Genomic DNA, 23,774 nt, shown 5'->3' with positions numbered 1-23,774 from the left:
GATGGATATAAGCATTGTGTGATAACATATATGTGCATAAGTCCTATTCCTTAATCTGAAGTTTGCGAACTTTGTTGATTGAGAGAAACCATAGGAATTGGCTTTTCCAATTCCGCGAACTGACGAAAGTTCTTTTACCGAGAATTTCAGCTGGAATTTCCAAAAACTCGATTGCGTGTTCAGTCAGCGAACTGGCGGAAGTTCTCTTTCCGAGAAATTTTGCTGAGTTTGGAAAACTGTGCCGATTGCCTTAGTCCGCGAACTTGTTTGCGAACTTGAGTGGGTTATGATCTAAAAATGTGCTTTGAACATGAAACTTAAATTACTAAGGAATGCAGTATGCAAACCGTGGATATAAAGTTCATGAGACGATTCAATCGAATCGAATCATCTTTGTTTCAATTGTGTCTTGTGTAGTTACATAAGATCTCATACCAATTGAACAACTCTCTAACTAGTTCATTTGAGTCAATTGAACTAGTTATGGTGAAGAAGAACAAGGTTAATATGAAATGCTCATATGGTTAACCTTTTGGGTTACTATGTTGAACCAACATACACGTACACGTTTGGGCACGGTTTTCACAAACCCAGTAAACGTATATCTCAAGTGTGTGTGACAAGCTAAGTTTTTGATCTAACGGTTGAGAAATATTGGCTTGATCTAACGGTTGAGAAATATTAGCTTGATCTAACGTATATCTCATAGCAATCTAAATATATACATATTGATGTTGAAACTACATATTGATATGCTAATAACTAGGTATGATGATACACATACTGATATGTGTCCCCACATATGAATATGTAATGCTAATAACTACTTATCAATGCAAATATCACTACATATCAATATGTCGAACTACATGTACTTATTAATATATATTTTTATTCGACAAAATATGTACTGCAAGTTTACCTGATACTCATAAAGATCAATATCCTTTAGGAACTCAGTACATATCTTTGTATGATTCCACCTAGACACTCTTCCCACATACATTCCTTCAGGTTCTGTCACCATATCCTCGGGCGCCACCAAATGGGTATGCTCCGCAAACCATAGCTGCAAGTATTGATATGAAGTGTTAGATATACTATAAAAATGTAGAAAACACACAAAACAAAAAGATTTTTAAAGTAGAATAAACAAATAAATAGATTCTTACCAACAAATAAACATCACAACCATTTGTGTGTTCTACGTATTCCACGTTTTCATTCAGCTCTTTCTCTAAATGAGAATGGATGAGGTCAGGCCATGAAATATTCTTGTCCTTCTCAAGATCAAGAACGAAACCAACAAATAAACACCCCCATGAATCTGTTCTCCAACTTGAAACTTCTGCAAATGAGCAGAGGAAAAAAACGGGAACCCGTGCTTGTTATAGTTATATCATTGATCGATCGATTCTGGGTTCCTGGTGGTATTTAAACAAAGGGAATGATCAGTGTGGGACTATAAATTTGAAGACAGGATCCTTTGAAGCTATAAGTAAAGACTTAAGTCTTTCTTTCTGACTCTCTTGTTGTGGATCTATTTCAGAAATGGGGAACTCGCGCTTCAAGATTTGCAATCAAAAATTTCGGGTTAAAGGAAACACGTTTAAACTTTATGGTTTTAGATGTGCGCACACACACCTGATAACCAAGCAATTTTTCCCATTCAGTGTCAAGGTGAAAATAGATTTAGACAGTTTTTTGTTTTGTTGGAACCTATACACCAAAATTGATGGTGGTGCACCTGTTTTCAGATTTGACTATAAAGGCCACCCTAGCTCACAAGCAGATGGCAATTTGTGGTGATTTTAGGAGTGTCATTGAGATAGGCCTTGTTTCATGTCAGACATTTGTGTGTATTTATTGATCTGGATGTGGAAAAATAGATTAGAGAGCATTATTTTTAGGTGATAGACGTCGTAGACAGTTTATTTGTTGCAATATTTGAGAGTTTGGATGAAAACTGCAAGAAAAAACTTGAGGCCATTGGGAAGCAGTGTCCCTCTAAAGCACCCAAGGAAGATCTGAGACGAAAAGTTCAAATGGTGCTGAAGTTTAAGCCTCTTCAGTTCCCTCATCGTCCATTGAGGGAGACTCTAACTCATAGTAGTTCTCTCAAGCAAGCTCTACTCCTGAAGGCTAACACTAGAGCAGCTTAATTTCTGACTCATAGTTCCCAAATTGCCAAGTCATTTCTATGGGGCGTACATTTTTAAGCTGTACCATATCTCAAACTTCGTGTCCCACATAGTGCACATTGCAGAACCGTCCTCAAATTGCTGTGTATATATCTAGCACTTCGCTCAGCTTGTTGAATCACGCAGCCGTGCGGTAAGCACAGAGCGAACTATTCTTTCGCCTTTTACTAAAGAATACCGTGTGCCTATTTTTTGAGGGTTTCCCTTCAGAAAAAGAGGAACCCAGCAATTCTCAAATCCAATCTTTTTGCCTTGGCTTTCTGCTGTGCTCCAGCTTTTACACAACACTTGGTGTAAATGAACGCTATAAGAACATTTTTGTTCTCCAGCTTCGTTAACTTGGTTCCATGAGTTTCACAACTATTGAGCCATGGCTACAGTATGTCATTTTTCGCAGAGCTGTTACAGTTCCGATCATATCAATTCTAGGATTATTGATATTTGAAGTTGGATTGGTGGGTGTTTGCAAGTAATGGTTTCTAGTGAGATTCCGTAATGGCGCAGGGATGGCACGGTATTAAATTTATTTTTTTCTCAAGCGTTGCACTACTGCAAAGGCCGGCGCGCCCCCACCAAAACTAACAAAAATGTTTCAGCTTGACTAGGCTGGGGTTCTCAGAAGGCAGGGTTATTGTTGATAACTGCTTGGCGAAATGTAAGCAATACTAAACTAGCAAGCATCATCTCAGAAGAGCTCACACTGAAAGGTTGTTCTCAAAACTGCACCACGTTCTTCTCAGCCGTGCTCAATGAAGTGAGCTCCTTGTTGCTGCTGCTGCTGTTGTGTTTCTCAAATTGCACCACTTTCTTTTGAGGAATAGACATAACATTGACGGAGCCAATGTAGTAAACAAGTGCTCTTGAGATCATTCACGAGTACCGTGACTTTGTTTTAGACATGTAAAACACTGCCCTCTATGCAATGACTGAGGCAATATGGACTGAATTTAGTTAACTCAAGTTCCCCCCTGATATATCAGTGCCGTGTTTGGTAGACTCAACTTTTTCCACCAATGCAACTTGGTCCTAGTGGTGGTGTGCAGCATTGAAATCTTTCGTTATGGTAGAACCCAAAAGAAAAAAACTGAAGAATATCAGACGATTAAGCTGTAGGTCCGACATGTTGGGCTCAGATGGTAGAGCGCGAGAGGTATGGGGATCGATGCTCCACTTCTCCATTTTTTTTTGTTTCATCTTTTCTTCAACAAATGCACCAGATGACACTGGATTTTGGTCACGGTATTTGTTTTGTTAGAGCATACACAATGGTGTTTGTGCCGTGCCCTTGTCCATTGTCATGGATGTCTATTTTTTGACGGACTGTAATGGCACAAAAACAAGGAAAAAAATAGCATTACTCCCGTGAACTGTTTCAGTGCTTGAAAAGTGCACTTACTGATGCTGACTCTTCAGAGAGCTAAATACTATGTTTAGTCGCAATGACGTTGAGTTCCTGGCTCAACAAAATTGCAGCCAGAAAACTGAGACGTTAAGCTTCAAAGGAAAGTGCCAATGAAATACAAAAGGAAATTCATAGTGAGGGTTAATCTGAATTAATGAATTACCTTTCGTAAGGTTTGTAGTCCAAGCATTTGAAAAAAGAGCTAGAGCAGTGCCAGTAACTATTGGGTACAGAAGCATCTATTGGGTACAGAAGTAGCACTACATGTATGTGGTCTAGTGTTGTCAGGGAAAAACTTCTTTCTAGTGGAGTTTGGCTAAGATCAATTTTTTTTTGATCTTGTGTAAAAAGTCTATTAAACTCTCACCCAGCTGTGCAAAGAATAGACGTAGTATTGACATAGTCAATTTATTCAAATGAAGATGACCGAATGCAGATAACTAGAGGAAGGCTAGAGCGCTAAATGCTAAGTATTGACAAAATTGTTTAACCGGAGCCTGTGACCAGTTAAGCTCAACCCACTTTCATTGTGTAAGCAAGAGAAATAGATGCATTTAAAGATGAATAATTGAACGATGATTTTAGGTCCCGAACTTAAGTTATTCGAAGAAGGTACTGGAAATTCTAATTGTACTCTCTGTGTTTGTTCACTTTCTTCTAGTTCGTCCAGATCACCATTCTTCCTGTCATGCATGACATAACAAAATGTATTCATTGTTTCTCAAGGGAAACAATGTATTCATTGATCACTGTCTTTGCTACAATTTCTTCTGATTCATCCTCATTGCCAATGTTGTCACGATATTCCTATCATGAATAAAACATAAAAAGTTCCCGTGAGGAAGTTTCTCACTATACTCCTAAAAAAGGTTATCACTGCTATCGAACCAATCACATAATGCAAATACTTGACACGAACGAGCAGACTTATCTGAATACATACTTTGAGAATCTCCAGCACAGCTTTCTTTTGTTCTTCAATTTTAGCTCTTAAAATACTTCTCCTGCAAAGTATAATAACCTTGAGTTAAATACCACATGCAGTGGCTTTATACAGACAAAGATCAAAACAAGAAAAGCAGATGGTAACACTCACTCGGACGACCAAAGATAAGCAAGTATAACAGCAATCGACTGCAGATCCATAATGGGGAAACATTAGAGTCAAAAGGGAAAAATATATTCCTATGACAATATCAAAGCAAGACCTCAGGAGCAATGCTGACCTGAAGCGTGGACAATCCATATTCCAGTTTTTCATCGTAGAGCTCAGACCGGTCCAGCTGTAATATCATAGGCAGAAGCGCTAAGCACAGGTATAAGATATTTGACATCAAAACCGATAAACAGATAAACTTCAGGCTAATATCATGAGGAAAAAAAAAGTGATATGAAAATTTGAGCAACCTGTTTCTGTTTGAGATGATTTGCCGCTGCACAAACTTTTAAGGAATATCTGCATGATATTAAGTCGATCAGAAGCCAGTTAAGCAATGTCGGACATCTCTTGAGCCGATGCTTTTAATAATTTAAGAAGAATAAAATCAAAATACAACTCTTAGCTTTGATAAAGGAAGAGCGAAACTTAGACAAACAAACAGGTAGGGTGTAATACTGTGTGAAGAGGTCCAAAAGCCAAGCGATTAATTTGTAATCATTCTCCTCAAACTTATCTAACAACGTATCTTTTTTCACACCGGTACTGCCATCTGAAGAACCGGTAATGTTATTTCGAAACAGCTCTTAATGAAGATGAAATCAGGAAAGGTATTCAAACTAATGGTTCACACAGACAAAAAATACATAAGAATACAAGATCAGATGATAGTTCATCACAAGAAATAACAGATTGCCAAATCTTAGACATAAGGACACCAACAACAAGTTTAATCACACTTTTTATAAATACCTTCGCCTCGAAAATCATAAAATTTCTAGAATAAAATGTGCAGACATTCCCTCCATGAAATATATCATACAGGTTGCAGATCAAATGAGAAGATAATGTAGTTGGTTACGCTTACGCATGCTGCAATCAGGCTGGGTAAAAAAAGGGTTATAGTTTGAGAATCATCTTGTTTTTCTTCTAAGGAAATCTCAAGCGGACTCCTTCCAATTTCTGTTTAGATGTGAAGAAGTTTTGGTCGAATGTTAACTTCCCGAGAAGTTACTCCAGCACATAGTAGTTAAAATCTTGTATGTCACCTGTATTCGCCAGGTCCGATACACATTGACAAGGGAGTCCATCTGGTTTATTCGATAAACTCAAAGCAACTCTTAAAAGAAAGTTTGATGAGCCTATTAAGTATTGAGGGGGAAGTTGGCTAAAGAGAAGAGTATGATGCCATTAGGTTGCGAGAGGTGTTGGCTAAAGAGAAGAGTATGAGCTCATTGTTCCCCAAAAAAAAGAAACTCTCAATGTGTTCTATACTTATATGCCTGTTTTTCTTGTTCATACTACTAAGGTCTGATAGATTATTTAGTAACTTAGAGAAAGGGACATAGAGGGTATGGATGTAGGGTTGAAAGGGATGTTTTAATAATCAAGGTCTAAATGTTAAAAAATATCATGCTTCACTGATCATCGCACTCAGAAGGTGATTCCACTACTTAATATACATAACATTTTTTTTCCCGAGTGTAAAAAATGTGTGTTTCTGACCCCTGATTTATCCTTTCGTCTTATGGACTGGTAAAATCATGTGTTTAAATGAACAACAGGGTGTATCTGGAAAGGAAGATACCATGGACTAAAACAAGAACCGTTCAACTATATCTCAGAAATGCAGGCAGTCAAAAAGAAACCAATAGACAAAAAATCATTATAAGCTATAAAATTTTATTTCCTTACCATTTAATGTTAATGTTGTGATAAGAGACATAAGATGTCCTTCAATTTCATCTCCCTTATGAGTAATGCTTGATGAAATCTGAGAACATAACCAAAGTAAATCTTGTGAATACTAGAAGAATTCTGCAGTCATTATTAGGCATATAAGAATTAGTAAAACAGGTCTTATGAAGTCATGTAGTTCTTCCTTCATGCACATAAGGAGATGATTATAATAAAAGCATGACTAGATAAAACAATTTCCTTAGAATTAGGGGTTGCAAAATAAGAGACTCACTGCATCAATGGAAGCAGGGAATGCAATGTCGAGTGCCAAAGCATCACTCACAAACTTGTTAGAAGCAGAAGGACAGTGTTCCAGTGCAATATCAAGTGCCGCAATTGCAGACCCATAATAGAAATTATTCAACTTCTCCTGCTTAACAATTTGTAGCATCAAGTGAACTCCTCCGGCATCAGCAAACCTCTTCTTATTCTCCACAGAAGATAATAGACAAAATAAGCAATCAAACAAACTCTGCACCAGGTCGAATATTTCGTCTTCGTCCAACACGTCTTCTTTTTTAACAAGAGATTTGCCGAACAGAGCTAGTATTTCTTGGTCCAGCTTGCCTACTTTATTGACAGCACATTTGGTATAAGGTAAAAGAGCTTCTACAACAACAACTACACTGCCCATTTTTCCTAATTCGACAATATTTTCCTTACTTGTAGATTGTAAAATAGTAGTTAATAAGCCTGCAGTGTATTGTTTTTTATAACCACATCCTTTAGTCTTGATTACATCCAATACCCAATTAATCAGATTGGTCTGCTTACCAACAATTTCTGCCACATCCGGTCTAAGAAAAATCATATGTGCAATAGTTTGAAGGGCTCCATAAACAACATCATCATCTTCAGAAAACCTAAAAAAGCATGAAACAAACTTTCCTACGGCATGGTATTTTACTAAAAAATCAACGAGACCCGCAGCTTGTGCATCATGCATAACACGAATATCGCCCTGAGTTATCATTTCAAATTGTAGAAAAATACAACTAGCTAAGTTATTCCCACAATTATCTAATAAATCTACCATGGATTCAAAAATCTTCAGATCTACTAACTCCTGAAAAACATTAGGTGAAGCAATTTTCAAATAATCCATCTTACGGATTATTCCAATAAGTGCATCTTCAGACTTTCCTGGTCTATCAGATTCAGCGCCATAATCATTAAGAGATTTTTTGAATGATAAGTAAAGTTGATCTGATGTTTCACGAGGCGGACGGAATCGATTAGTTAAATCAGGACGCAATCGTTTAGGGATAGAAATCATTTTTAGAGTAGAATTGTATACGGAGAGAAGAGGAAGGAGATAGAATTCTAGGGTTTCTTCGGATGAAAACAAAGAGGGAAAGGAAATAGATCAGGTCGATGGGTGGGTGCCTGGTCGAAAATAGGATAACTGTTGTAAAGGCGGTTCAATTAACTGTTATAACTACACATCTTTAAGTTAATTTATGATCCCTTGTTGTTTAATAGATGATGATCTTGTTCTTGATAAACTAAACCTATGCATGATTCCTTTTGTTTTTAACTTGTAAAGCTATGATCTTTTCGGTGTTTTGGTCATGATTTAGAGTCGTAATAGCTTTCAGACTTGAATTGATCTATAGTTCTATAATCAGTCTAATTAGTCATGTTGTTTGAGCACTTGAGGCCGATTTTAGAAGATCCTAGTTATTCCAGTATCATGAGTGCTTGAAGCTCATGTCTTTTCCGCTTATTCACCAACTCAAAGTCTCTGCAAATTTTGTTTATTGATGTATGTTACCGTCAATCTGTGATTCGGAAGTTTATTGGTTTTGGTTGCTGGCTGTGCTGATTACCAAAGTTAAAAGTAGATGATATTGATCTTTAGTTAAATGTATCGGATCTCTAGCTATTGAATCCGACAGTTAGCCATTACTATATGTTTGTAGAACAAGCTAACTGGATTGACTGGCTATAAACGGATAGATTCATCAGACCAAAAAAAAAAGTTGTTAGATAATCTCAAAAACTGAGAATAATAGGTTTGGGGGTCTCACAATAAAATCTTTAGAAATAAATGCATCCACTATGCTCAAACGATGTGTTCCTTTTGCTTAATTGATGTTTTCACCATTGTTTTGATCGAGTGATTTGTGAAGTCTAAATGGCCTTATTATGGTTCGTAGCCTTTATAATCTAAATGGCTACGATTGATGTCGTTTACTATTGACAGCCAATAGCTTTCATCTCTTCTCGAGTACATTAAACTTCCGAGTGAGTTCGCCGCAAGGGGTAAGCCATCACATTTTTCCGCTATATGCTTGCCAATACTTGTCATTTCTGGAGTCAATACTGCTCCTCCCTGGGACAATATTTTCTTATCAATAATGGACCAGCAAACATCATTAGATAACTTTTCAAGATGATGAATTAGACCGCCAACAACAGATGCAACTTTTCGACTGCGTGTAGTGACTAATATCTTGCTGCCGCTGCCTCCATAGCTTAGGTAAATCTTCAATTTTTCCCAATATGTACCATTCTCATTCCACAAATCGTCTACCGATCAATTTTTCCTTGACCTGGTTTGCCAGTATATCGACATTTGATAGATCCTCACATTTTTTTCTAGTAATGGATTCGAAGATGTCTTTTAGAATCTTAGAGATATCAAAAGGATCGGAGACACAAACCCAAGCTCTTAGCTCAAAGTTTCTCTCAATGGAGTAATCATTGTAGACCATTTGGGCTACTGTAGTTTTGCCCATTCCACCCACAATGGATAGAGCGGATACGTGCTCTGGTTGAGAAGAAATACCGGATGATGATGATGGCGATGACTTGTTAATTAATATCTTTATTATGTCTGATTTTGCATCCTCCCTCCCTACAAATATTGAATCAGCACCACCAACGGATGAGGTTAATCTGTTACTTCGCAAAACCATAGTCAGGTTGTCTTGGGTAATACTAGTATTTTGCAACTGATACATTTTACTCTCATTGTAGATCCGATCTAACCTTCCATAAATGGCTCGAATTTCTGTTTAGATTGGCCTCCCACTGCATCACGACGCATGGTTTCATAAGCGAACTCATCATAAACAACGTCTTTAAGCCTTCTCAACCAAAGTCCCACAGCATCAGAATCCAGTTGTTTCTTCTCGGCATCAGACATTAGAGCTTGAATTGACTCCAGGGTATTCTTGAGCTTTGTAAAGACACCCCATGCCGAAGAAATCTGTTGAGTAATAACAGGTAATACCTTTTTAATGAAATCCGTTAACAAGAATTTGTTCCGCGGCCATTATGAAAAATTTCAAGCAGATAGAAAAACAAACAAACGAAGAAGATATGAAGATAATAGTGTTTTTTGAGAGGAATTTGAAATTGTGTAGAGTACAACTATGAATGTGGAATGAAATGAGTCTTCGATGGCTCACTGAGTCAACAAGAATTAGAATCTTAGTGACTAGAAAGAATAGTAAAATTAGAATGAAAAAGAATATGTAAAAGTGTCTCAGATTGTTAATTTTCAGAGGGGGTAAAAGAACTAGGCTTCTGTTGGTACCCAAACTCTCCGGCACCCGGAGAAGAACCTTCAAAAACAAATGGCTTGAATCCTGTGGCAGCTTTGTACTTTTGCTGAATCTGCAATTTAGCATCATGGGTAGGATCAGTTAAATACAACCAGATGGAATAATAATCTTTACTCAAGAAGAAAATTTTCCCATGGAGGCAATGCACTATTATCCTTAATTGAGGTTTCAGAAAGTTACCTCTAGAATCTGTTAGCTGCTTCGAAGACAGTTCCTTCCTAGTATGCAAACAGAACCACCGGAGCCTCCACCGGTAATCTTTGCTCCAAATAGCGTTCCATTTTCAGATTTAGAGTGTTGCATTTCCTGCACCAATTTTACTAGCCTATCCATTCCATCGGATCCAAGTCCAGAAGCACTATAACTGTAGTGGCACTGTACATCACAAAGGGAATAAGAAAATATTAGTCCACAAAATTTAGCTGTGTAGAGCTTGAAGCTTAAAACTGCATAGATACCTGGTACATGAGTTCTCCAAGAGCAGAAAATTGGTCATTAGATGATACAGCTGTTAGTAGTGCTTTAAAAGCCTGAAATCAGATACTTACGAATTAGTAGTTCGGTCAGATTGTTTCAAGTATGGAAGAAGTTCCAATCTTCTTAATTAAGCAGCTCCTAGCTAAATAGTGCATGGATTTTCTAGTAAAAGAAGAACATCTTGACATAGTTCATACGCCACTATAACGCCTAGAGAGTCTGAAGCTCGTCAAATCATGTGCTTACAAGAAACTAGTAACAAGAAAATGCAAAACCGTTTGTCCAAGAGTCAAATATAACAACTAACCTTGACACGGAAATTCTCATAGATTGGATGTCTGGCCGGTGCTTTAACTACATAACTACGCTTGTGATCAATAGTTGTTACTCGTCATCGTGGTCAAGGTAGGTTTCCCCAAGTATAGATTCCGGAAGCTTCTTTTCTTACACAGCTTCATATCTGCGGTAAAAGATGTAATTATTTGTTTTAACTGTTTGCCCACCACAAAAATCACTGAGATAAAAAGGGGATTCGCTTTTTACGTGGTTCTGGTGCTCGGTTTGTCCAGAAACACTGGACATTCTAATACCAACCGTTTGAAACATAGCAACTTACAGTTCGGATAATTCCAATCTCTATACGAATTAGAGTCTCAATTACTATAAAGAATAGAAAAATCAGAATGAAAAAAAAAAATACTTAGAAGTGCCTCGGATTGTTACGGGAGGGGGAAAAGAACTAGGCTCCTGTTGGAGGAAAACCGCGACGAATTTTCAGATTCCCAAGTTCTCGAGCACCCGGAGAGGAACCTTGGAAAACAAATGGCATGAATCCTGTGGCAGCTTTGTAGTTTTTCTGAATCTACAAATTGATTATCATGAAAAATAAAATCAATTAGATACAAAGGCGCACACCTTTTACAACATAGCACCCAACAAATCGTTTAAGGTTTCTTACTACTATTTGGTTAGCTGTAAATCTCACAAATTCAGTGAATCAGAATGGCGACCCAATACTAGCAACTTGCAGTAGCAGTCGGCACAATCCCCTTGCATCACTCTTTTATTTGACCATACATGCAAATCAGCTGAAAATCACAAAAAGAAGCTCCACATAACCAACATCAAAAGATGAAAATTTGTGTTTACCCTGTGATTTACATATCTCACTGAATTTATCTAAAATGAAAGATAAATTTGAAATCTATAGTGACTAAACAGCTAAATACAAACAAAAATACAGAAAAGAAATCTTTAACTTGTAGTAAGTTCTATTTTGTTCCTAACTGAGGTTTCAGAGAGTTACCTCGCTGCTTTGTAGTTTCCTCTTACTATGCAAACAGAGCCACCGGAGCCTCCACTGGTAATCTTTTCTCCAAACATAGTTCCATTCCTAGATTTATATATTTCATAGTGTTTCATCAGAGACCCAAGTTCAGAAGCACTCCAACTGTAGTAAGAAAAATATTGGTGGCAGTCTTTAGACTATTTCTTGTGCTTTTAAAATCCTTACTTGGTAATACAATACCCACTGCTTGCAGAATTTTAAGATATTTAAGATATAAAAAATAGAATTCTTCAAAGGGAAGACAAATTAAGTCTCAATTTATTAGAATTTGGAAGACAAAGAAACACAATTTATATGAAAGACAGAGAGAGGGAGAGAGAAGGTACCTGTTGGTAATTCTAGAAGAAGAGACGAATTCCTAGCAAGCTGATCTACTTCTTCTTCTCCATCAAATTAATTAACTGAAGTGTATTAGAGACATCCGGACCACCTTCGTCTCTTTGAATGAAATCAACTTTCAGTTCTTCAAGAAACGTGAGGGACTTTTTAAGATCATACGGTATTGACTCCTTATTATTCAGTTTGTCGCATTTCCAGATAGTCAATTTCCGGAGAGAAGTACATAATCGTAAATCCGGTAGAAAGTGGAGGATCCCAAATTTGGATCCGAAGAACCCTAAGAAATGGGAGCATGCCCAGAGCTGGAAGCTGCTCACAATTATTCATATCTGATAAAACTATATCCACCAAATTTGGAAGGCAGTGAGAACCCATCATCCACTTTGGAAGATTTAAACCTGAGAATCCATTTATTCTCAATTTTTTCAAATTTGAGTGAGGCTGGAGACCCTCCAACACAGCCGTATCATTTACACTTCTACTTCTCGGTACTTGGTCATCATCAGTGGAACCCCAACGCAGATGTAATTTTCGAAGATGTTGCTTGTCCTTCAATTTTGCTGTTTCTGCATCTTCTATTCCACCTCTCACATTTTCAAGATTTCTGATCCTTAACACCCCAAGGGAGTTTAAACCTGCTAACTCTTCAATGCCACTACAACTGGGACTTCCACAGACCTCTGTTTCTTGTCTAGCATTGTAATCTAATGTTTCAAGGCAAGTGAGCCTTTTTATACCTCTAGGCATTACATCATCTTCTCTAGAGTGAGTAAAAATTCTCAATTTCGGCCAATTCTTAATTTCTTTGGGCAGCTCACACTCATATCCTAGTTTCACCACCTCCAAATTGCAGAGCTTGCTAATGCATGATTCTGGCAATACTTTTATCTTAGTACCACTCAAATCAAGACACCTTAGTCGTGTCAGTGTTCCTAGCTGACTTGGTAAGGCATCCAAATTATTACAATAATCGAACTTCAACGTTTTTAAACTGCTGATACGAGTCATGGAATCCGGTAACTTTGAGATTTCTGTATGTGAAACATCAAGGAAACTTAGATGTTGCAAGGACCCAATATTTTCAGGTAAAGATTTAATATCCGAATGCGAGATATCAAGATGCCTCAAACTCTTCAAAGATCCAATCTTATTAAGAAGACAACTATGAACGTTTTTGCATCTCCAAAGTACAAGTGTTTGCAAATTGTAAGAATGACTTAAAGATACCTCGGGAGATAAGTTCATGTTTGAGAGGTCAAGGTACCTCAAATACTTCAGCTTAGAAATCCAAGAAGCAGAACATAATTCCCATAAAACAGGGCAAGACGTGCTGCTAGAAGATATTGAGCATGCATCCCACTGAAACCAGTAACTGACAGGACATAGTACGCGTAAACGCCTACATTGAAAGAAAGAATTGATGTGCCAAATATTCCCTGGGTTATGAGAAACAATTGTACGCAGTTTCGCTGCATTTGATAATACTTTAAGAGATGCCAAACTTTGTCCTTCATCAAATTGCAGTTTTAAGCGACGAACTTGGGAAACGTCTTCCTTTTCATCTCTTACCGTCGCAATTCTAAGTTCATTAGGATCTAGAACACTCGTTGCAAGATCATGCACCAAATCATGCATCTTACATGTTGTAATGTCACCCAATTCTTTATCCCTCTCCACATCTTGAAACAACGAACTCCACAACAAATACTCAAAATATTCATTTCCAATATCTTCAAGAGATATATTTTCTCCTCCACCTGATGGCAAAAGGAATCCTTCTGCCATCCATAATCGAATTAACATTTCTCTTTCTATTTCCCAATCTTTCGGGAAAATACAACAATATGAAAAACATTGTTTCAAAGGAGGAGATAAATTATCATAGCTCAATTTTAATATTGAAATGACTTTTTCATGTTCAGGTGTACCTCGCATACGATCAGTGATGTCGTCTAAGATTGACTGCCAAGAGCTTTCATCTCTTCTCGAGCACATTAAACCTCCAAGTGAGTTCGCCGCAAGGGGTAAGTAAGCCATCACATTTCCTTGCTATCTGAGTTCCAATATCTGTCATTTTCTTAGTCAGCACAGCTCCACCTTGGGACATTGCTTTCTTCTCGATAATGGACCAACAAACATCATCCGGTAATTTGTTTAAGGTGTAATCTGTACCCCCAGCAGCAGATGAAACTTTTTGGTTGCGTGTAGTGACTAATATTTTGCTGCCCAAGCCGCCACAAACAAGAAAACTTTTCAGTTTATCCCAATCTCTGACATCCTCATGCCACAAATCGTCCAGTACTAGCAAATATTTTTTACCAAGCAATTTTTTCTTGACTTGACGTCGACATTGGATGGATTCTCACAGTTTTTTCCAGTGATGGGCTCGACGATATCTCTTAAAATCTTAAAGATGTCAAAAGTATCAGATACACATACCCAAGCTCTTGGCTCAAAGTTTCCCATGATGGAGTCATCTTTGTAGACCATTTGAGCTACGGTTGTCTTACCCAGTCCTCCCATGCCCACAATAGACAAAGTGGATACGTTCTGCTGTTGAGAAGAAATCTCGGATGATGATGACGGTACAGTTGGTGACGGATTCTCGATCAATAAGTTAATTATGTCTGATTTTGCACCCTCCCTCCCTTGAAGTAACGAATCATCTACATCGGATGAGGTTAATCGGTTACGTTTTTCTATGAGCTCCCTAGTCTGATTTTCTTGTGCAGCACTAGCAGTATTTTGCAAGCGAAACCTTTTACTGTTTTTGTAGATTTCATCCAACACTCCATTGATGGCACGAATTTTACGGGCCATCTTGAATCGAAATACAAGAGTTTGTACCTTGTGTTTACGAGGACGCATGGTTTGGTAAATAAACTCATCCATAACGTCGTCTGCATCATAAACAACATCTTTCAGCCTTCTCAACCAACGTCTCACAGCCTCATCATTTACCCGCTTCCTCTCGGCATCGCACATTAGATCTTGAATTGACTCCAGTGTTTCCTTGAGCTTTTTTAAGTCGTCTTTTACAACCCATGCCGAAGTAATCTGTTGAGAAATCAAGGAGATCAACGGTTTCAAGATCTCAGTTACACCGTTAACTAGAATTTGTTCCATAGCCATGATGAATTATGTAAGAAAAAGAGAGAATAAAAAAGAATGAAGATTCAGAGAGATTCCAGATCTAGCAATGCAGAAGGTATTTTCTGTTTTCAGATGAATAATAATGCACAGAAAAATCTGGAGATAATCAAGGGAAGCTTCAGCTTCACGTAGCTCGTTACCATCTTCTTCGAGTTCATTTACTTGCTCTGATGTATTAGTACTGGATGACGCAGACGCAATAGACTTAATGATCTTACGACCCATAAAGGCACCTATTCTCACAGATCCATAGTCTGCACCACCAACACTGAAAATAACGCCATCTTAAAGGTGGATCAGAAGGTACAAGGAGGGTTCATAGAGTTCACAAGTATACCATGGCCAGAGTAATATAAATCAAGATATGTTTCCCATTTACAAGAATAATCTAACAAAACTTCTCAGGAATAAGTATGATATCGCATGCAATAAAAACATCCACTCCTATGTCCAAATCTTGGTTAAAGACGACTGCACTTCAGGTAAACACAAACATTAATCCACCAGGAAGATTCATCGTGGTGTTAAAAAATAATCCTGAAACTAAGGCATAATCATAGAATCAAACTACGTGAAGCTGAAGATTCTGTTGATTACCTATGTCGAATCAATACCCCAGAATCGTATATGGGAAGGGACCGTCACAAGTCCAAGCACCTCAGCTGGCTACATGTATACATGTTAAATTATAATGCTGGATCAACAGCAAATATAAAAAACTTCAGTATACCAAAAGCTTACCTGGCAAACCATTGCCAGAAGTTTGTTAGATTCCCCGCATGCCGATGCCATCTGATCCATCACTCCACAAGGAGCTCCAACAACATGATTCTCCACCTGTCATATATTGGAAAAATGGTTACACTCCATTCTGGTTGCAAACTTAACTTTTAAAAGTGAAAAAATAAAAATAAAATAGATGTTTAATGTGCACATGCCTTTTGACAGAGCAACGCGAGATCTCTTGGCTTGATATCTAGCCCTGCAATGAAAAGATGCTCTCTCAGTTAATAAGATTCATGTATTTTAAATCATGATTATAATTGGCAACCATTTTAACGAAGGGAGAATGCACTATCTCCCAAGATCCACAATTGATGGCAAAAGCAAAATCAATCCATTGGTTTCATAGCCCGAAGTCGCTCCAGAAAAAGATGCTCCTGCATCTGATTATCCAGTGGATGTTGCAAACTTAACTCAGTGTCCCTTGATCAAATATGACTAAGGATGTCATTTCTTATCATTAAATGTCGAGAATTAAATGTTGAGCTTTTAAGCTAGGGGTTAATAGTACATATGCCAGAAATCAAAACTAAACCTAGAGGCTCGCTCGGAGTGGGTTAATAGAACATATGCCAGAATTCAGAACTACATAAAGAACAGTGCATCTCGCAAAAATTAAAAATGACAGCATGGCCTATGAAAGGAAAAGAGAAGTAACCATGAGCAGCAGCAATGGCCGTCATGGTAGCAACCTCCACTGCAGCAGAAGAAGATACTCCTTTCCCTTCCGGCACAGCAGAAGACACCTACAAGACCACACTGATAAAAATAAAACACCAGAAATTCATACGCGATCATGCATAACCGCAGCAGCTAGCATCAAATATATTCTCTTCATAGGAAACCCATGAATGCTGAACGTGATGGAGTGATTTACCAATATACTGATGCCATCATCGAACCGGACACCCAATTCAGTCATCAAAACAAGAACAGTCCCTGCAACATATGCTACCCACCTATACCAACACTCGTATTAATAAAAGAGTATTTATAGGAGGAACACAAAAATATTTTACACAGACATGGAAGAAAGAAAGAAGAAACAAGGAAGACCCACTTCTGTGAAGGATCTTTGGCAAAGAATCTATTGGCTGCTTCATAAGAAATTGGCTGCTCACCATCCATAAAATCAGATAAGACCATGTCAAAAGTTGGTCCACGATTGCTCAATTCTGACCCATACGAAACCTGCATTGGTCAAATTTGGTAACAACAAAATGTTAATTAGTTTTAATTCAGTATTTTCCACATATACATTGTGCTATCAAGAAACATTTTTTTTGAATAATGGTAGGGATCAGGATCATAATTCTTGATATTGTTACAGCAGAAGTAAGACGTAAGAAATGTTTCGTTTAAACTATACAAAAAAAAAAGCATACAATTTGCAGCACAGGGGTGGACTCTTGTCCTTTTGTAAGTTGCCGAGCTTGGGCATGCTTCCACAGTTTCTGCTTGCTTGGGTGACTTCTCTGGATTGCAACATGGCAAGCTTCTCTAATGGGCAGCTATATAACCAAAATGAGGTAATATTAGCAATGAGATTTAACCAAAATGTTTCCTTAACTTATATTAAGTTATTTTAAATCGGAGAGAGCTATCTCCTCTGCATTAAACAAAACATGCGTGCAAAAAGATGACATCACATGCTCAACCCCGATTCCCGAACTAAGAAATAAATTCTACGAATAAGGATTCCGCAAGAAAACCCCTCTGTTCGCCTCCGGCCTTCTCTGAGTAGAGGTTTTACTCCCTTTTCATGCTTTGTTCTTACATGGATATTACTAACTGATGTCACTGTACTACTGAAATGACTTTCTATATGAACGTCAAACATCTTTTTTTTTTTATAGAAGAAGACCCCTACCAATAATAAATTTCAACATAAGCACTAATTACCTGCAATACGAGGCTTCCTGAATAGTCTGCAATTCCTCCCATGACATCCAACCTCCCAGGTGCTCTGGCAACAAATATCTCATCCTGCAGGACCAGTAGAAAACGGATGTTATGCCTGTGAAACTTCCTTCCATAAATGAATTAACTTTCAATCTAAATTCATAAATGATACTAAAAGCATTGAATACGACCTCCCAGTTAAAAGTGCAGCAGCTGCAATTTGCTCCCGCATTTTATGCTTCTCGGTGTTGTGTCCAGAATCATGTTCAACATCCAGCTCTGCCAAACTCCTCAAGAAATTTATTGCGTCCGGAAGACCACTCTGGAATATCTGCATCTCTACCAGGTGCTCGTTGCAATTGATACCCAAGGACTATGGCATCACTCAATCTGCTGGCCCCACTAAACTACATTTTGGACAAGCGAATAAAGTATAATAAGATCACATCCTCTTAGGTGAGGAAATATTTTCCAAATGTAATTAGATGACTGACCACATTGGTGGGTGCAGCTGATCTCAAACAAGTCTTTTCCCAGAAATAGATGAGATTTCAAATATTCAAAACTGTGATTCTTTTGCAAATTACAAACTTAATTTAAGACGGTCAAACTAGATTTACCTTTTGTGGAGTATTATTCATTCCAATAGCCATATCCTGTAGTATGCCAGCAGTCACCTGAATTATCAACAAGGACACTATCAGCTATAACAACTGAAAAAATTTAGGTAAATACTAAATATTATTCAGATAAAATGCATTGGTGAGAACTTGGGGTCCGAGATCCATCAGCTGGAAATCAATGATCGAGCAAATTGCAAGTTACTCGAAAGACTGAACGAACAGAGACAAACTGGCTCCTAATAAATTGTGTAAGCGGAGAAGTCCAAATGCACAAAAGTGTCATGTATTTCATCAATAATTTATCAAGAATAGCAAGAATTACCTTGCCACCATCAACCCCTCCTTCATAGCACGGTTTCAAGCTAATTGCACGCTGAAGGTAAGGAGCCCAGCGTCCAGTGAGCAAATCCCCCCTAATCATTTCAACACCGTTCTGGTAATACTATTAAAAAAATAAAAAAATCATGTCATATACCAAATCACGTATCCCAACTATTAAAGTGATAAATAAGTAAAGAGAAAAAGTACCGGTATGTGATGTATGTACCTCAAGCATATTTCTGACGAACGGTTCTTCGTTAAAGAAGTCTCTCCTTACAAATACAAAAGGCAACTTGTATGACAGAGCCTCACTTACTGTTTCGTACCCAATTTTTCTTGAAACAGAATATACTAAATATTATAAGGCCAACAGAAACCAAAACTCAAATTTTTAACCAGACTTAATCCAATACCGATCATACCGTCACATGATGCCATCACATCTGGTGTGTATACATCTTTTTTGAGCTTTATAAAATTTGGAGGAGGTTTTTGGTTGTCAGATGCACCACATACCTGATTTAGAATAAGATTATTATTGTGCTTAAATTCAAGTCAGAAATAATATTTGCCTGCCTAAAACAGATCAAAAGATGGTTTGGCAAACAAAAGTACCAGACACAGCCAACCAGATGGTAAATACTCCTCCTTTAGCGTCCAATCTGCAGGCTGCTAGTAAGAAAAAAGTTAAAGCAATATGAAATGATAGAATTATAGAAGCTGCAAGGCCCAGAACACAAACAACATAACGATTTATCACCTGTCCACCGAAGTTGAAAATAACTAGCTTAACATCCTCCCCTATTTGAAGCTCTTTCCTGACCTGCACTGAAGGAACATTATCAAGAGATACAAGATGCAGTTAGACAACGTTATTGATGAATGATTAAACCACTACCTCGGCTCGTGATTTACATTGCTCCCTCACAACAAGTGGTACATCAATAACATCACGAAAGGCAGGCACTGTGAAATTGAAGCTTAACTTTAAATGCCAGCTACAAAATATATTGAAGAAAAAATGAATGCGAAGAAAACATTACAATGAGATGTAAACCAACATACTCGGGCAGTATCCTGGAAGACGGATTAGAAGATCACAGTGAGAATAATCCTCTGCTATCTGTAGCAATGGCCAATAAAATAAAATAATATAATATAGAATTGATGTGCTTCATCCTCAACTATTTTCTATCTCATTAGTACTTGCACATTCAATGTCAGGTTTTATCTATACAGTTACAAATAGAAAGAGAGGGGGATAATTCCCCCAAAAAAAAGAAAAACTCGATTATTTTTACTGAATAAGGAGTCACCTGCCAAACTATTGAAAATTAGTTAACCATAAACATATTTTAGTTAATGGTCATAAGGTAGACGTACCAAGTTATCTTGCGTTTGCGATGTGTTCACAAGGAATCATGTTGATTTATCTCTTGCCGATGAGAGAGTACAAGCACCACTATCTAACATTCCTCGAGTTACACAAATTTGTTATATCTTATGGCAACGTAGGGAATCATTATTTTCTTACGGTATATACTTTAACTACTGAACCTGTTCATTTAAGAAAAACATTGGATGCTAATGCCTCATTGTTCTGATAGGTTGTTTCCTGTTGCTACATTAGACTTTTGTTTAGGTTAAACATTGATATCACCTGACTGAGCATCATCTAATGATGTCATCCAAATTGCTATTTGTTCCTTCTTATTTGAAATATTGTTACTAAAAGGGCTTCTCGCAGGAGGAGAGGCGCTCATATATGGCTTAATAGAAAACCTTTTCGATGTGAAATAGGTTAATGTTTTTGACGTTAATTAAACAAAATCAGTGGAAATCATTGAGAGAAAGTGAAATTGTTATTTTCGGAATTAACTAGGACTACTATCTTACATGTAAGCATACGTCCAACGTCCATCACATATGATCACCACGAAAAATTATCCAAGGATGATGAAGATTTTTATGTCTGTCAACTAATCATTATGCATATTTTATGATGAAGATTTTTATGTCTCTAAAGGGGTGGAGCCAGCCCGTTGCAAGGGTGTGCTCTTGCATCCTTGCCCAGCTGGCTCCAAAGCCCAATTAATTTTTTTTGGGTATTTGTAAGTCTAATTTTGCTTTTTACACCCCCTAAACTTTTTGTTTGCAACCCTAGAATAATTTTTGCACCCCATTAATGGAATCTTGGCTCCGCCCATGTGTCTCTCAACTAATCATTATGCATATTTTATCAGGATTATATGTCCTTGGTAAGATGTAGATGACCAACCAAGTCATGTCCTTGATTGAAGTAGTAGTGTAAAAGAGAATAGTACGGATATATATTGTACTCAATAGGTAGAGCGCATGTCTTTTAGTCATGAGGTCGTGGGTTCGACTCCCATAGACAGTGACTGAATCAATGCTTTGTATCTTGATATTACTTGGTTGTTGGTGTTTTTGAGACTGCTCAGGCTGCATCCTAATTCACAATTCGGGTACGGGTAGTAGTTCGGGACGACATATGTACGGGAACTATACGGATTCGGATAGGTTGGGTTCGGTCAAAAATCCGGTCAACGGTTCGTTGTGTGGACAGTAATTCGGAACGTCATACGTACGTGCATGTTCGTTTTATAAATGTGAGTTAGGCACTTAAAATTCGGTTTACATATATGATAAATTGATAAGTATTATGACCTTATTAAGAGACTAATTTTATTCGTATATGATTTATAAGATGGAAAAAAACATGTTAGCGTGATTATTTAACAAGAAGTAAACAATTTAATCGCATAAATGAATTATAAAACGAGTTTATAGACTTTTAAACAAAAATCAACACATAAAACACTGGTTAAACAACTACCAATAGAAAATTTTAACTGAATAATTGTATTTAAATATAGATGGTAATTATATAATTGCCATTTGTTTTGACGGGCTTCACAAATACACTTATGACACAAAAAATATACCCCTCTCAATCCATAAGCCCATCAGTGGTCCATTAATGTTTTTATTTCTTTCAAATTTGTCCTCCTATCTATCGTTTTAAGTTATCTTGTTCTTCTTCTTCTTCATATCCCGTTCTTCTTCTTCTTCATCGCTCCCACCACCACCACCAGCATCTCTACCGTCGCTACCACAACCAGCACCGCCACCACCATTTCAGAATCAGAGAAAAAGATTTTCGAGAGAAGAGATTTAAGATTGAGAGAGAGATTTTTGATTGAAAACCAAACCAAACCCTACCACCATCTTCATCGTCATCACCTATGCAACTACTCCCACCTTTCCTCGCCGACAACTAGTTCAAAATTCAATCGAGAAGTGTCAACAACAAATGAAACCTTCCTCTCTTTTTTTTCTTTTCTATAATTGATTTTTAAAATCAGATCCAAAGAAATCGAGATCTGATTTTTTTAGGTTTTGATTTCTGATAAATTTTGAGTTAAATTTATTCGGATTATTATTTATTTGTTTCATTCACCTTGTCAATCGAATTATAAAGAGAGAAGTAATGATGATGATGATGGCGGCGGCGACGGCGGTGGATGTATGTATATGATTATTTCATATTTTCCTAAAACTGGTTTGGTTTCTGATTATATGTCAGTATACAGTGAACTTTTTACTTTTTGGATGTTGCAATTGGTGGCTGTTGTGGTGGTGGTAGTGGTTGTTGATGTGGTAATGGATGATTTTATAATGGATATTATGATAGTGGTGGTTGTGAAGGTGTTGATGGTGGAATCAACAATGGGGATTGGCATATTTTGCTTCTATTTTGGTTTCAGGAACAATTTTGGGGGCTACTACATTGGAGATTATGTATGTATCATGTATTGAAATCACCAACAATGCATGATCTCAACTATTTATGTGATCAACTCCTACTGTTGATACCATTTTTATAGGATCAACTATTGTTGTTGATCCCATAAATGAATCAACTCATGTTGTTGACACCATTTTTATGGGATCAACTACTGTTGTTAATCTCTATTATTGACAACATTTCCTTGGATTAGTATAATTATGCTTGTAGTTTAAATATTTGGATTTTTAGATGTAAATTCTTCAAATGTTGAATTTGTGGTAAAATGGTAGCATGAATGACTCCACATTATATGATGCGTGTTCGACTCACACCAAGTTCACTTATTCAGTTATGTCATTTTTTTATATCAAACTCTGGTTGTTGCAGAGTTTAGATTTTGCAATCTTAGCGTCTAATGTTGTTAACAACGATTTGGATTTGAGATTTTTGATTCACCACTCTAGCACGAAAGGGATTGATGTGTTCAAGTTGATTCACTATAACTTTTTTTGCATCTTTTAGGTTTCATACTAGTTGGGCTTTTTTTTTATGCTTTTAAGTTTGGACATGTTATGTTTGTAATGACATATACATTTTGATTTATTTTTATGAACGTTATTCTTGTGTTTCTTAAGGATATATCATTTTACAGGTTTCAAGTTTATTAGTTTTTACAAGAACATACTTATATGAATGGTGTTAACTCCAACTGTTGATCTCATTTTTTGTGGATCAACTTCCATTGTTGATCCCACTTAAAGGGATCAACTTTGGTTGTTGATCCCACTTAAAGGGATCAACTTTGGTTGTTGACACTATAATATGGAAATATTGTTCCTGGGTTCCACCTTTTTGGATCAACTTCTATTGTTGGTCCAACTTCCATTGTTGAAACAATAAAGCTGGAGTCTTTTTCAGTTATTGTGACAACTATGTTTGTTGACCT

The 23,774-nt window shown here is 37.2% G+C and overlaps 1 protein-coding gene and 2 pseudogenes across 1 annotated transcript; 1 reads left to right on the top strand and 2 right to left on the bottom strand.

Annotated features, from left to right (window-relative positions):
• Positions 1-2,335: 2,335 nt before the first annotated feature.
• LOC113343140 lies at positions 2,336-2,389 on the top strand (annotated as a pseudogene).
• A 1,740-nt stretch (positions 2,390-4,129) lies between these two features.
• Positions 4,130-7,843, bottom strand: LOC113343086 (beta-catenin-like protein 1). The gene is made up of 8 exons (XM_026587395.1): positions 6,732-7,843; positions 6,455-6,533; positions 5,219-5,312; positions 5,011-5,059; positions 4,830-4,886; positions 4,700-4,737; positions 4,547-4,607; positions 4,130-4,410 (listed from the first exon to the last, which is right to left on the bottom strand). The coding sequence occupies exons 1-8, from the start codon at positions 7,773-7,775 to the stop codon at positions 4,315-4,317; spliced, it is 1,518 nt and encodes a 505-aa protein (XP_026443180.1). The 5' UTR covers positions 7,776-7,843; the 3' UTR covers positions 4,130-4,314.
• A 1,172-nt stretch (positions 7,844-9,015) lies between these two features.
• LOC113343113 lies at positions 9,016-20,345 on the bottom strand (annotated as a pseudogene).
• Between the last annotated feature and the right edge of the window lie 3,429 nt (positions 20,346-23,774).

The sequence above is a fragment of the Papaver somniferum genome, unplaced genomic scaffold (genome assembly GCF_003573695.1).
Source record: "Papaver somniferum cultivar HN1 unplaced genomic scaffold, ASM357369v1 unplaced-scaffold_54, whole genome shotgun sequence".
NCBI classification, from domain to species: Eukaryota; Viridiplantae; Streptophyta; class Magnoliopsida; order Ranunculales; family Papaveraceae; genus Papaver; species Papaver somniferum.
Note: the sequence above shows the minus strand (reverse complement) of the source record. Positions and strands in the feature narration are given on the sequence as shown.